This window comes from Mustela putorius, unplaced genomic scaffold, assembly GCF_011764305.1.
Source record: "Mustela putorius furo isolate JIRA1106 unplaced genomic scaffold, ASM1176430v1.1 tig00001501_pilon_pilon_pilon, whole genome shotgun sequence".
Classification (NCBI taxonomy): domain Eukaryota; kingdom Metazoa; phylum Chordata; class Mammalia; order Carnivora; family Mustelidae; genus Mustela; species Mustela putorius.
Window position 1 is genome coordinate 120,519 of NW_025421769.1, and position 15,658 is coordinate 136,176.

Consider the following 15,658-nt stretch of genomic DNA (forward strand, 5'->3'; position numbering starts at 1 on the left):
AGAATTGCAATGAAAATATCTATTTATACTTTTATATTTACCTATATACTTTTATAGTAAATACTGGTGCTTTTTGTTTCCCTATGTAAAACAAAGGTATGTCTAGTGTTAGACTGAAATACTCTCCTCACTTCTTGGACACAACTACTAGCAACATCTTCTCTTAGTTTTGTTTTTTAGAAATATCTTGATTTCTCTTTCATTTTTAAAAATGGTTTTGCAGATGTAAGATTCTTTGTTAATAGTTGTTTTTTGCTTCTTTCTTTGTTTTCTTTCAGCACCTGGGATAATGTCATCTCAGTGCCATTTGGCCTCTATGCTTTCTAGTGAGAAGTCAGTCTTTACTTTTATTGAGGATCACGTTTTCCATTGCAGTTTTCAAGATTGTCTCTTGTCCTTTTCTTTTGACATTTTGACTATGAAATGTTTGAGCGTAGATCTTGTTGATTTATTGTACTCGAGTTTACTGAGCTTCTTGAATTCTAAGACTAATTCTTTTTGTTGTTGTTGTATCTGGAGAGTTTCTAGTCATGATTTCTTAAGATATTCCATCTGCTCCTTCCTCTCTCTCCTCTCTCTCTCTCTTTCTCCCACCTTTCCCAGCCACTCCGTCCTTCTCTCTTTTTCCGGGACTCCCATTTTACATGTTGGGGATGGTGGATGGTGTCCCTCAGGTGTCTGAGGCTCTGTTAATTTCTCCTCATTCCTTTTGCTGTTTCCTTCTCATGCTGGATAGTTTCAATTGACCTGCATTCAGTTCATTGTCTTCAAGTTAACTGATTCTTTCTTCTGTAAATAATAAATATATTATTATATTTACATTTATATTATATAAATAATAAATATATTATTCAGACTAGAGAAGTTTTTCATTTTAGTTATACTTTTCAACATCAGAATTTCTCTTCGATTTCAAATAATAAGGGTGCCTGGCTAGCTCAGTCAGTACAGCGTGTGACTCTAGAGTTTGAGCCCCATACTGGGTGTAGACCATTACTTAAAAATAAAATCTTTTATAAATAAAAGGAATAATAATTTATATCTCTTTATTGTTATTCTCTATTTGATGAGACATCATTTGCATACTTTCCCATAGTTCTTAGACATGATTTCTTTTTCAGTTCTTTCAACTTATTTATTATAGGTGATTTAAAATCTTTGGCTAATAAATCCAACTTTTGGGTTTCCTCAGGGACAGTTTCTGTTAACTGCTATTTTTCCTGTTTATAGGCTATGCTTTTTTGTTTGATTATAATCTCTTTTTGTTGTTGTTGTAGAAACTGGATATTTATGATATGTGTTTTTTTTTTTTTTTTAAGTACCAAGGATCTTTATTTTCAGACCTAATGTTCAACCTGTGACTGCAGATAACATGTCACTATTTCGAGAACACCTTCATTCTTTCCAAGTCTTCAGCCATAAGGTTATACCTTATTCTCATCATAACAAGATAAATGAATGAGATTGAAGGAGGATTAAGGAGATACACTGAAGATACAAGCAAAGGGGAACAAACATTTTACAAGTTTATCATCCCAGTTACCCTAAAGGTTAAGTTTCAGATTTACAAGAGTAATGACAGAACAGCATGATTTCAGTGAAAACCAACACAAGTTAGATCTTAAAAAAAAAAGGGGGGGGGGGGGTGGGAGAATCAGTTCAGAAATACTAAGTCAGGCAAGCATGCAAACTTCAGAGTATAAAAAATGCAAGGCCTGGTTGTCCAAACAAATATATCCCTCAGGAGATGGTGGTGCTTAACAGAAACAAATGAATTAAAAGCTGAAAGGGACACTTCTCTGAATTAGCAGACCAATTCCCTCATTTTTTAAGTGAGGAAAGAGGGTAGACAGTAATTAGTGAGGCTCACATGGCTAGAAAAAGGATGTACATAGATTTAATTCCCGGTGGCTATTTACTACATACATCTAAAATACGATAAATATCCAGAACACATTAAGCCCACCGATTAAAATGACAAATACACGGGGAGGAGGTGAATTAATACAGCACAGCAGCACTTCTCACATCATATTTAAGAGATTAAAAGGAAAAAAATAATCTCTCAAAGATTTTAATGCTCAGTTTTGATAGACTCCATCCAATTCTTTAATGGAGAGCAAATGTACGAGCTTAAAAAGAACGTGCATTCTTCAGCTTTCTCCTCTACTTTTTCGGCCTATCTTTCAAAACTAAGCACTGAGTATTTTTTAACCTAAGTAATGTGATGTTATATGTACACTTTAATTGCACGTTTTAGGAATAAAATCCATGATATTTTGGTAAATCAGTATATTTATAAAATGGACAGCATAGTGTATCAAAATACACTTTTCACTGGGAAAAAAAATAAAAAAACAGGCGAATGGATCTACACAAAGTAAAAATTAAGTTTGGTAGATTTCAGTGTAGGACAGTCCGTAACAAGCCTATTTGCCCTTTTCCCCCCAGAGCTGCTCATCTTCCAACTTCAGATTTTAAAAATATTTTTAATTGAGATTATGTTGACATGTTCTCATTCCACATCATCTTCAGCCAAGCTCTGAGCACTTACAATTCTCTGACTAATTGTTGGAAGCTTGGTCAGAAGCATCTGGAACACTGGTGGTGGGAGAGTCTGCTGTAACACTTGCAGCCACTGCTGTGGCTGTCCACACACAGCAACTGCATTTGTCAGATGGTCTACACCTTTCTCATATTCGCCTTGGGCTAGCAACTCTTCCCCAAGTTGTATTTCTTCAAGGAAGAATCTCTGAACAGCTTCGGCATCTTTAAGGTCAGGTAACTTGCAAAGTCCGGCTCTCTCCTTGGCAAGCTTTTGTTTCTTTCTTCGTTCTCGAAGCCTGTTCTCGAAGTTGGGGTCACTCGGCCTCTTGCGGCCGAAGCAGATGCAGTACCCGCTGCAGAGAGCCCCGCAGACGCCGGCGGCGCCGGCGCGGTTCCGGCCACCACCTTCCCACGGCCCAGAGGCAGGAGCGAGCGCGGCGGCGGCGGGGCCGGCGAAGAAGCTGTGGGCCGGGAAGCCGCGACCACGCCGCTGCGACCGGCCGCTCGCCGCGGGAGACGCGGAAAGCTGCTCTCTGTGTTTTAAGTGATGGTTCTGTAAAGTCCGTTCTTTGTTGTGTGGGCACTGAAGTCTCTGTTCTGGTGCCTTAGCAGTCAGCCAGTGATTGACGGGAGGTTGAACTAAGAAGTCTCTCAACCTTTGCGGAGGGGCTTGGTATATTTGTCGGGGCGTTCCCTCAGTGCTCCACCGGGCAGTTCACAACCCTGCCTTGGCCTTAGCCTTCACTTTCTGCTTGCACAGAGTCTCAAAGTCAGCCAGAAATGAGAGCTCAGAGCCTTCTCAAGTCTTTCATGGTCATGCACTAAGCTCTTTGCATGTACATGAGCCTCTAGAATCCCAGGAATATGTTGAAGTTTTTCAGGGTTCCATGTGGACATCTTAATTCTTCAATTTTCCCTTTAATTTGTGTTTGTTTGATCAGCCTCTCATCAGCCCCAAGCGTTAAAGTTCCCTCCAACAGCTTCAGTGCTAACTAATTGCCACTGATTTTCTTTCGTAAGCGCTCCAAAGTAACACTGTTTGCACAGAGGCAGCTCTTGAGTCATGAAATAAAATGCCTTGAAAATGGAATCGTTTGGTGAGATGCTAGATAGGCAAATATTGACAGTTCTTTAGGTATGGACATTTCAGGGAATTCTAAACCTACCCTAATCCTATATGTATTGATAGGCTGCGAGTTTATCCAGCTACCAGAGTGGTGAGGCTCTTTGTTTTCATTGCTACTCCAGAACCTGATAGGGGAATGGGATTAAGAGAAAAATGAGATAACTAACTGAAGTCAATTTGCAGAGTTTGGAAAAAGATGATTTTGAGAGTTTTGCCATTGTTGCTATTGCTTTTACTCCACCATTCCAAACATTAAGCTCTACTTTTTAAAAGACAACTACCATATGATTCCACTTATATGTAGAATTTAAACAACAAAATGAATAAACAAACAAAAAGCAGAATCAGACCTATAAATACAGAAAACAAACTGATGGTGGCCAGAAGGGAAGGGCTGGGGGTGGGGCGGGATGAACAAACCGCGAAGGAGCGAGCGAAATACAGGCTTCCGGTTATGGAGTGAGTAAGTCATGGGAATAAAAGGTACAGTGTCGGGAATATAATCAATGATATTGTAATAGCAATGTATGGGGACAGATAGCAGCTATACTTGTGGTATGGAAAGCATAATGTATACAGTTGTTGAATTACTATACTATTTTCACCTGAAACTAATGTAATGTGTATCCACTATAGTGAAATTTAAAAAAAAAAAAAAATAAAAAGCAATTCAAATAGTAGAAATAGAACAAAAAAGTGTTGTAAATAAGGTTTCTACCCTAAACACCTCGACCCTGGATCCCAAACAGAATATTTTTTTAAAGATTGTGTATTTATTTATTAGAGAGAGACAGCAAGAGAGTTAACACAAGCAGGGGGAACGAGAGAGAGAGAGAGAGAGAGAAGCAGAGAAGCAGGCTTCCTGCTGAGCAGGGAGCCCATTGCAGAGTTTGATCCCAGGCCCCCGGTATCATGACCTAAGCCGAAGGCAGATGCTTAACGACTGAGCCACCCAGGTACTCCCAGAATATTAACTAGTGTTAACAGCTACTGTGTGTCTTTCATAAATACATGCCTAGAGAAGCATGTATATAGAGAGACAAAAGATCTGTATTTCCTTTTATACATATAGAAATATACTGTACTCTCTATTATTCACCATTTTTTTAAACTTGGTAATTTACCTTAGATGTTGCTACATAGAGCTATTTCAGTTTGTTGTTGTGGTTGTTTGGTATTGTAAGATGAATAGGGCATTATTTACACATTTTCTAGTAACAGACACTTGGTTTGGTCTACTATTTTGTTATTTCAAACAATGATGGGATGAACACCATGGCATTTACATCTCTTTGACCATGTGTGCTATTACTGAACGATAAGTTCCTAACTATGAAATGTAAGGTGTGTTTGTTTTCAGATATTGATGGATGTTGGAAAATTGCCTCCAATGATGTTTCATCAGTTTATACTTCTGTTTGTGGTAAAGGAGAATGCTGTTTCTCCTCATTGCCACATTGGATTATCAAGTATGTTTTGCCAATTTCAAAGACGAAAATTTCTCCTTATTGTTTTACTTCTCTTCTCTTATAATACCTTCTCATATATTTCATATATTCATATGTTTGTGAGTCTTCTTCGCTTCACACACAGCACCTCTTTTCATATCCTTCTCTCATTTTTTTATTGAGTTTTAATTTGTAATGCTCTTTGTGAGTTAGAGTCGTTGGACTTTTGGTCTGTTTTACATATTACAAATATTCTTTTCTCTAGCTGATTATTGGTCACATGGTGTGGTTTACAGTACTTTTTTCTTTGTTAATTTTTTTTTTTAAGCAGTCAGTCAGATTTCCCAGTCTTCTTCCTACCTGTATGTCTTGCTTAGAAGGGCATTTGTTTCTTCTCAGTTCATAAAAATTCATCTCTTATTTCTTCCAGGAACTTATTGTTCCATTTCGTTTGGGTGGCTTATTGTTTGTGAGGGCTAACCAGTTGTCTCTGCATCATTCCTCTCTGATTTAAAACGCCACTCTTGGGGCGCATGGGTGGCTCAGTGGGTTAAAGCCTCTGCCTTCCGCTCGGGTCATGATCCCAGCATCCTGGGATCGAGCCCCACATCCGGTTCTCTGCTCAGCAGGGAGCCTGCTTCCTCCTCTCTCTCTGCCTGCCTCTCTGCTTACTTGTGGTCTCTGTCTGTCAAGTAAATAAATAAAATCTTTAAAAAAAATAAATAAAACGCCACTCTTCTTAGGTACTAAATTCCTTTATGTAGAGAGAATATTTATGGACTCTCTATTCTTTTCCATTGATTTCTTTGCCAACATTTTAATGGGTATTTTTCCATATGACCTTTAGAATCAGCTTGTCTATTTCTATTTCCCTGTTGAGGAAAAATTTACGTTGTTACTTTTGTTAAAATTACATTAAAACGGGTGCCTGGGTGGCTCAGTGGTTTAAAGCCTCTGCCTTTGGCTCAGGTCATGATCCCAGGGTCCTGGGATCAAGCTGAGCATCTGGCTCTCTGCTCAGCGGGGAGCCTGCTTCCCTTCCTCTCTCTCTGCCTTCTTCTCTGCCTAATTGTGATCTCTGTCAAATAAATAAATAAATAAATCTTTTAAAAAAATGACATTAAAACAGGAATCTCAGATTTTTGCACCTATCAGTCAGAATCTTGCGGAAAGCTTGCTAAAACATAGTTTGTGGGGCCTCACCTTCAGAGTTTCTAATTCACTGAGTCTGAGTTGAGGCTTGGAATTTGTGGGTATCCTAAAATTCAAAGGGTGATGTCGATGCTGCTGGTCTGGGGACAACTCTACTTCCGTGAAGTAAAAATGTATTCATTTTAAGAGAGTTGTTATCCTTCCAATATTCATTCTAACAGCAAGGTATGTTATTCCATTTATGTTCTATTTTCTTAGTAGAGTTTCAGTGTTTTCTTTATATTGATACAACTTATTGTTTTAAATTTATTCCTCTGCAGTTTCTTTTTTGTTGCATTGTAATAAAGGTTAGTTTAGGGGCACCTGGGTGGCTCAGTGGGTTAAAGCCTCTGCCTTTGGCTCAGGTCATGATCCCAGGGTCCTGGGATCAAGCTGGGCATCTGGCTCTCTGCTCAGCGGGGAGCCTGCTTCGCTTCTTCTCTTCTCTGCCTGCCTCTCTGCCTACTTGTGATGTCTGTCAAATAAATAAATAAAATCTTAAAAAAAAAAGAGTACTAGAAACATAAAGTTTAAAAAAATAAAGGTTAGTATATAATTATTATTTAATAATTATTTAGCAATTTTTGAATTATTATTTTAAATATTTATGGTTAGCAAGTCTTCCCTGTTCAACTTATTACAATGGAAGTGGGAATAATATTAGGTTACTTTCTGAGACTTTGGAGGACATATTAGGGAAAGAGAGGAAGGTGAGCTTTTTTTTTAAAAAAAAAAATTTTATTTATTTATTTGACAGAAAGAAATCACCAATAGGCAGAGAGGCAAGCAAAGAGAGAGGGGGAAGTAGGCTCCCCGCTGAGCAGAGAGCCCAATGCGGGGCTCGATCCCAGGACCCTGAGATCATGACCTGAGCTGAAGGCAGAGGCTTTAACCCACTGAGCCACCCAGGCGCCCCGAGGAAGGTGAGCTTTGATAAGAAAATGTTAATAATACTTTTTCCACTCGTGGCTTAAAAAACGTTTCCTTCATGTGATTCTAGGGCTGGAAAAATTAGTTGGAATAATTAGTTTTTCTAAAGTATAGAAAAAGCTCTGAAAACCCGCAGGCTTCACTAAGATGTATGAGGAATCACTAATATCAAAGATGGGTTACATTCAGATAGCTTGAATTTTGGTCATATATGTAAATTAGAGGCCATGGACATTGCTAGGAAGGGTGAAAGTGTAACTTGCAAGGGCAAGGGGTGAACGGATGAATGAAGACTAACGAACAGATCCTTTCACTTTTATAGAAAGTAAGCACCTTTCCGGACCACAGCATATGCCCCTGTTTTATTGCCTAGACTGAGGATAGCTGAAGACTACTTTTAAGATCTGCAAGATAAATTTTGAAAATTCAGCCTAAATATTTCTGCAAATAGTATAATCCAAATCGTATTTCCCAATCAGCCTAGTATCTTTTTCCCTCTCCTTCTATTGGTTAAAAAAAAAAAATAAAAAGAAATGGAGAACACATGTTCTCCATCCTGTTCTCCAATAGTAGGAACATACTATGCTATAGGTGAGAATTTTCTTATTTACTGTGGTATTCAGAATACGAGTTCCCCAAAGGTGCCTATGTTCTGATCTGCAGAACCTGTGCGTATGTTACCTTACACAGCCTAAGGCGAATTAAGGTTACAGATAGGGTCAAAGTTGCTAATCAGCTAACCTTAAGAGGGAGAGTATTCTAGATTATACAGGTGGGCCCAGTGTAATTACAGGGGTTCTTTAAGATTTTATTTATTTATTTGACAGACAGAAATCACAAGTAGGCAGAGAGGCAGATAGAGAGAGAGGGAAGCAGGCTCCCTGCTGAGCAGAGAGCCCGATGCGGGCCTCGATCCCAGGACCCTGAGATCATGACCTGAGCCAAAGGCAGAGGCTTTAAACCACTGAGCCACCAGGCGCCCAATTACAGGGGTTCTTAAAAGAGCAAGAGGAGTGCAGGAAAGAAGGTGAAATATATTTCATGTGATAAAGACTCATTTTGCTCTTGTGGCTTTAAAAATGGAGGAAAGGAACCATAAGCCAAGGAAGATGTGCCATCTCAAGAATCTGGAAAAGGAAGGTTCCCCCAAAGAGCCCATAGAAAGGAATGCAGCTGTCCCCAGCCTTAACTCAGTGAGACCTATACAAGGTTACTTGACCCTATACAACAACAAGGTAATAAAAAGCATTGTTTTAAAGTATGAATTTATGGTAATTTGGTAACAAATAGGAAATTAATGCAATTATTAAACTATTATGACAGAGTACTCACAAATACTGATGCTTCCTTTTTTTTTTTTCTTAAATTGTTAGCATTTGTCCAAATATCTAAAAGGTTAACTTTTTTTCCCCCAATTAACAGCAAATTTTTGGAAGTTGAATATCTCAGAGTTCATTTAGGGCAATACTTATCCGGAAATCTGGTCTATCTGCAAAGTGACTAAGGACCTCATTGGCATATCACCCTGGAAAACAGCTGAGTCAGAATTAAGATTAAGAGCTTTGGAGTTGGAGGCTCAGAGACCTAAAACCTCTGCTAGGACTGAATATGTGACATTGGATAAGTTATTTACTCTCTCCTCTTTTTTCTTATACTAGAACTTAAATCATAAAGTTATGGTGAGGATTACCTGAGAGGATATATGTATAGCACTTAGCATGGTTCTAGCCCATAGGCAAAAATAAAATCATAAAATGAAGACACAGATTCTCAAAAAAAAAAAAAAAAACAAACCGTAGTGCCTTTCATCATAAAAGCAAAAAAATCTAAACGACTCAACTGTTCCCAAAGGCATAAATACAGCAATTGACATTCATAATGGCATTCATAAATGATCAAGTATAAGGTTTTTTAACAATTCTTTTAAAGATCTTTAAAATATGTGACTGTTGGTATTTAAAGTGGCAAGATTTTTGTACCTCAAAAATTTATGCATGTGGAATTTACATCAAGAGTGTCATATGAACAAAACATTTTATAAGGTATATTTTTACTAGGACTCAAACCTTAGCTCCTCCACTTTTTGTTCATCTGTAACATATGAGACACTTCATCTTACTTAGCCTAAGTTTTCTTCTATAAAATTTGGATAATAGGAGAGGTACTTGGTAATGTGGTTGGGAAGATTAGCGATAGTACATTTGAATCACCCCCTTGAATATACCTATAAGTGATTGTTCAATAAGTGGTGGTTATTCGTCATTGTTACTTTGTGATCCTCTAAAACTGCATTGACTAAAGTCAGTCCTTTATTATAGTTTGTCTTACACTGGATACTACTGAACCTCTTCAAATTCTCTCCTTTCTCCTTTTCTGGCATTGTTCTTAGCCTTTTTTTCCCCCCCAGGTTATTTATTTATTTATTTGTTTGACAGACAGAGATCACAAGTAGGCAGAGAGGCAGGCAGGGAGAGAGGAAGGAAATCAGGCTCTCCGCTGAGCAGAGAGCCCAATGCGGGGCTCGATCCCATGACCCTGGGATCATGACCTGAGCCGAAGGCAGAGGCTTTAACCCATTGGGATCATGACCTGAGCTTTAACCCACTGAGTCACCCAGGCTCCCCTTTTGCTTATTCTTCTTCCTTTGCCCAAACCTTAAAGATTGATGTTTCCCAATTTCTATAGCTTTTTAAATTTTTCTTTTTCCCGTGCACATTGTTTGTGAGTATGATAATGCTTCTTATACTAGCTGAAACCTTTTCCCGGAGCACCAGTTGTATTGCTCAGAGACCTCTTTCTTTTTTAAAGTGAGAGAAAGGAATGCATTTTCTTTTCGAGTTTGCTTCATTTATAGCCTTAAGTATTTATATGGCATGTGGGTATGCATTTGTATTGTGACTTTAACCCAAAAACATGAATTAGGTGGGTCTTTTCCAAATCTTTAATCTCTACTAATCTACTAATGGTTGAAAAATGGTACATGTAACTGTGATGGGCATGTCTTTGGAATTAGTTAAACACATTTGCAAGTTTCTGAACCATTTACTTGTTTTTCTGGGGCACTCCTTTATATCCTTTGTTCCTTTGCTTCTTTCTTTCCTCCATCCTTCCTTCCTCCTCGTCGTCGTCCGTCCGCCCCTCCCTTCCCCCCTTTCTTTCTTCTCTTAAATTTCAAGTTAGGTAACATAGAGTGTGGCTCTGCTTTCAAGAACAGAATCCAGTTATTCGTCAGCTGCATACAACACCGAGTTCACATTCAAACCAGTGTCCTCCATAATGTCCATCACCCATCGAGCCCATTTTCCCACCCACCTCCCCTTCAGCAACTGTCAGCTTCTTGTCTACATTAAAGAGTCTCTTGTGGTTTGCCTCCCTCTCTGCTTTTTATCTTATTTTATTTTTCCTTCCCTTCCTCTTTGTTTAACAGTTTTTCTGAAATTGCACATATGAGTGAAATCACAGAGTATTGGTCCTTCTCTGACTGACTTATTTCACATAATGCCCTCTAGTCCCATCCATATCATTGCAAGTGGCAAGATTTCATTCATTCTGATACCAAGTAGTATTCCATTGTACATATACCACATCTTCTTTATCCATTCATCTGTTAATGGACATCTGGGCTCTTTCCATAATTTGGCTATTATTGATAGTACTGCTATAAACGTGGGGTGCATGTGCCCCTTCAAATCAGAAATTTTTGTATCCTTTGGATAAATAACTAATAATACAATTGCTGGGTCATAGGGTAGCTCGCATTTTAACTTTCTGAGGAAAATCCATACTGTTTTCCAGAGTGGATCACCAATTTGCCTTTTGACTAACAGTACAAGAAGGTTCCCCTTTCTCTGCACCCTCACAGACACCTGTTGTTTCTGAGTTGGTAATTTTAACCATTCTGACAGGTGTGAAGTAGTATCTCATTTTGGTCTTGATTTGTATTTCCCTGATGATGCGAGATGTTGAGCCTCTTTTCATGTGTCTGTTAGCCATCTGAAAGTCTTTTTTGGACAAGGTTCTATTCAAGTCTTCTGCCCATTTCTTAACTGGATTATTTGTTTTTTGGGGTGTTGAGTTTGAGAAGTTCTTTATAGATTTTGGATACTAGCCCATTATCTGATATGTCATTTGCAAAAACCTTCTCCCATTCCATCGGTTGCCTTTTGGTTTTGTTGATTGTTTCCTTCAGTGTGCAAAAGCTTTTTTGTCTTGATGAGGTCCTGATAGTCCATCTTTGTTTTTGTTTCCCTTGCCTCCGGTGATATGTCTAGTAAGAAATTTCTATGGCCGAGGTCAAAGAGGTTGCCGCCTGTGTTCTTCTCTAGAATATTGATGGTTTCCTGTGTCACAGTTAGGTCTTTCATCCACTTTTAATTTATTTTTTTTGTGTGTGGTGTAAGAAAGTAGTCTGGTGCCATTCTTCTGCCTGTCACTGTCCAGTTTTTTTCCAACACCATTTTTTAAAGACAGTGTCTTTTTCCCATTGGATATTTTTTCCTGCTTTGTTGAAGATTAGTTGACCTTACACTTGTGGGTCCATTTCTGGTTTCTCTTTTCTGTTCCTTTGATCTATATGTCTGTTCTGTGCCAATACCATACTGTCTTAGTGACTGCAGATTCGTAATAGAGCTTAAAGTCCGGAATTGTGATGCCTCCAGCCTTTCTTTTTTTTTTTTTTTTTTTTTTCTACATCACTTTAGTTATTTAGAGTTTTGTCTGGTTCCATACAAATTTTATAGTTGTTCGTTCTAGCTCTGTGAAAAATGCTGGTGTTATTTTTGATAGGGATTGCATTGAATATGTAGATTGCTTTGGGTGGAATAGACCATTTAACAATAGTATTTTTTTTCTTGCAATCCATGACATGGAATGTTTTTCCATTCCTTTGTGCCTTCTTCAGTTTCTTTTATATGTGTTCTCTAGCTTTCACGGTACAGAACTTTTATTTCTCTGGTTAGGTTTATTTCTAGGTATCTTATTGTCTTTGATGTAATTGTAAATGGGATTGATTCCTTGATCTCTCTTTCTGCTGTTTTTATTATAATTGGTGTATAGAAATGCAGCAGATTTCTGAATGTCCATTTTGTATCCTGTGACTTTGCTGAGTTCATATATCAGTTCTAGCAATTTGTTGGTGGAATCTTTCTACATAAAGGTTTTCTACATAAAGTATCATGTTGTCTGAGAAGAGTGAAAGTTTGACTTCTTCTGTGCTAATTTGGATTTTTTTTATTTCTTCTTGTTGTCTGATTGCTGAGGCTAGGATTTTCAGGACTGTGTTGAACAATAACAGTAAGAGTGGACATCCCTATCATGTTCCTGACCTTAGGGGTAAAGCTCTCAGTTTTCCCCATTGAAGATCATATTAGCTCTTAGTCTTTTGTATACAGCCTTTATGATGTTGAGGTATGTTCTTCTATCCCTACATTCTTGAGGGTTTTTTTTTCGAGGACGATGCTGTACTTTTTTCAAATGCTTTTCTGCGTCTGTTGAGAGGATCATATGATTCTTATCCTTTTATTAATGTGGTGTATCGTGTTGATTGACCTGCGGAAATTGAACCACCCCTGTAGCCCAGGAATAAATTGCACTTGATCTTGGTGAATAGTCCTTTTAATTTACTGTTGAAATTGATTGGCTAGAATCATGTTGAGAATTTTTGCACATGATCATTGGCCATATCGGTCTGTAATTCTGGTTTTTTTAATGATGAGGTGTTTGTCTGATTTTTTATTTTTGCAATCAAGGTGATGCTGGCCTCATAGAATGAGTTTGGAAGTTTTCCTTCCTTTTCTACTTTTTTAAACAGCTTCAGAGGAATAGGTATTAATTCTTCTTTAAATGTTTGGTAGAATTCCACTGGGAAGTCATCCAGCCCTGGACCTTGTGTTTTGGGTTATTTTTGATGATTGATTTAATTTCTTTGCTGCTGGTTATGGGTCTGTTCAGATTTTCTATTCCTTCCTATTTCAGTTTTGGTAGTTTATATATTTCCATATATTTGGTAGTTTATATATTTTGGCATATAATTGCTTATAAGATTCTCCTGTAATTATTTGAATTTCTTCATTGCTGGTTATGGGCTCTCCTGTTTCATTTGTGATTTTATTTATTAGTGTCCTTTCTCTTTTCTTTTTGGTAAGTCTGGCCTAGGGATTTAACAATTGTGTTAATTCTTTCAAAGAACCAGGTCCTACTTTCATTGATGTGTCCTAATTTTTTTTTTTTACTTGTATATCATTTATTTCTGCTCTAATCATAGTTATATCCCTTCTTCTGCTGATTCTGGGCTTAATTTGATGTTCTTTTTCCTGCTTCTTTAGGTGTAAGTTAAGGTTGTGTATTTGAGACTTTTCTTCTTGAGAAAGGCTTATATTGCGATAAAATTCCTTATAACTGCATTTGCTGCAGTTTTGGACTGTTGTGTTTTCATTTTCTTTTGCTTCATTTTTTTTTTTTTTTTTAATTTCTTTAATTTCCTGCTTAACCCATTCATTCTTTAGTAGGATGTTCTTTTACCTCCATGCATTTGTGGTCCTTCTAAATTTTTTCTTGTGGTTGACTTCAAGTTTCCTAGCACTGTGGTCTGAAAATATGTATGGTATGATCTCAGTCTTCCTGTGCTTGTTGAGGCCTGATTTGTGATCCAGTATGTGATCTCTTCTGGAGAATGTTCCATGTGCACTCAAAAAGAATATGTATTCTGCTGCTTCAGGATGGAATGCTCTGAATATGTCCCTTAAGTCCATCTGGTCCTGTGTGCCATTCAGTCATTATTTCCTTGTTGATCTCCTTAAGATGATCTGTCCATTGGAGTGAGTGAGGTGTCAAAGGCCCCTCCTACTATCATATTATTATCAATGAGTTCCTTTAAGATTGTTACTAATTGATTTATATATTTGGCTTCTCCCAAGTTGGAGGTATAAATATTTGTAACTGTTAGAGCTTGTTGGATAGACCCCTTTATTATAATACAGTACTCTTCTTCATCTCTTACTACAGTCTTTGGTTTAAAATATAGTTTTTCTGATGTAAGTATGGCTATTCCAGCTTTGTTATGATGTCCACTAGCATGATTCATTAGCACGGTATCCATTAGCCTGGTCCTCCACCCCTCCCTTTCAGTCTGGAGGTGTCAGTTGGTCTAAAATGAGTCTCTTGTAAGCAGCATCTTGGTGGGGTTTTTTTTTTTTTCTTTTTTAATCCATTCTGAAGCCGTGTGTATTTTGATTAGACCATTGAGCCTATTTACATTCAGAGTAATTATTGATAGATAGGAATTTAGTGCCATTGTATTACTTGTAAAATCGCTGTTCCTGTAGATTGTCTGTGTTCCTTTTAAAAATGGTTTAAAAAGTTCCTGTCACTTTTGGTATCTATTTCCTGCTCTAAGAATCCCTTTTAGTATTACTTGCAGAGCTGGTTTAGTGTTCATGAACTCCTTTAGTTTTTGCTTATCTTGGAAACTCTTTATCTTTCCCTCCATTCTTAATGACAGCTTTGCTGCTTGGCTGTGTTATTTTTCCCAGTCAGCGTGTTGAATATATCATGCTGCTTATTTCTGGCCTGCTACGTTTTTGGGGACAGGTCTGCAGCTAACCTTATGTGTCCACCCTTGTAGGTTAAGGACCTTTTGCCCCTGGCTACTTTCAGAATTCTCACTTTATCTTTTTTGTTTTGTGAGTTTCACTCTAATATATCTTGGTGTTGACCTGTTCTGTTTGGGTTTTGAGGGGAGTTCTCTGTGACTCTTGGACATAAATGCCTGTTTCCTTCCCCCGATTAGGGAAATTGTCAGCTATAATTTGTTCAAATAAACTTTCTGCCCCATTTTCACACTTTTATTCTTCTGAGACTCCTGGGATACAGATAATATTGCACATTGTTGAATCACTAAATTCCCTAAGTTTGTATTCATGATGTTTTCTTTCCCTCTTCTTTTCAGCTTCGTTATTTTCCATAATTTTCACTATCACCTATTTGGTTCTCTGCCTCTTCCATCCTCATTGTGATTACATCCAGTTGGTTCTGCATCTCAGCTGTAGCATTTTTATTTCAGCATGACTAGTTTTATCTCTGCAGTGAGGATTTCTCTGGTGTCTTCTATGCTGCTTTGAAGCCCAGGTAGTATTCTTATGACTGTCATTCTAAATTCTTGTTCAGATATATTGATTACATCTGTTTTGAGAAATCCCTGGCTGTGATTTCTTCTGCTATTTCTTTTAGGGAGAATCCCTCTGTCTTGTCATTATGTCTAGGTTTCTGTCTTTTGCATGTCATGAAAGAATGTTAGGTTTCCTGCTCCTGAGAGGAATACTATATTAAGAAGGGGTCACACACTGTCCAGGGTCTTGCACTTCAGGAAGTGTTTCTGTTGTATGCTGTGTGCACTCTGATGTAGTGTTTTGGCTGCCCT

General features: G+C 37.9%; 3 protein-coding genes across 3 annotated transcripts in view; 2 read left to right on the plus strand and 1 right to left on the minus strand.

The window, feature by feature from the left end:
* The window catches only part of LOC123394119 (ral guanine nucleotide dissociation stimulator-like), a 153,818-nt gene that overhangs the window by 59,855 nt on the left and 78,305 nt on the right, over positions 1-15,658 (plus strand). The window lies entirely within an intron of this gene.
* Positions 1-15,658, plus strand: part of LOC123394121 (ligand of Numb protein X 2-like) — a gene marked incomplete at its 5' end in the record, with an annotated part of 105,917 nt that overhangs the window by 48,534 nt on the left and 41,725 nt on the right.
* LOC123394117 (mitochondrial import receptor subunit TOM20 homolog) lies at positions 2,473-4,973 on the minus strand. Its single transcript, XM_045087797.1, has 2 exons — positions 4,960-4,973; positions 2,473-3,203 (listed from the first exon to the last, which is right to left on the minus strand). The coding sequence occupies exons 1-2, from the start codon at positions 4,971-4,973 to the stop codon at positions 2,516-2,518; spliced, it is 702 nt and encodes a 233-aa protein (XP_044943732.1). The 3' UTR covers positions 2,473-2,515.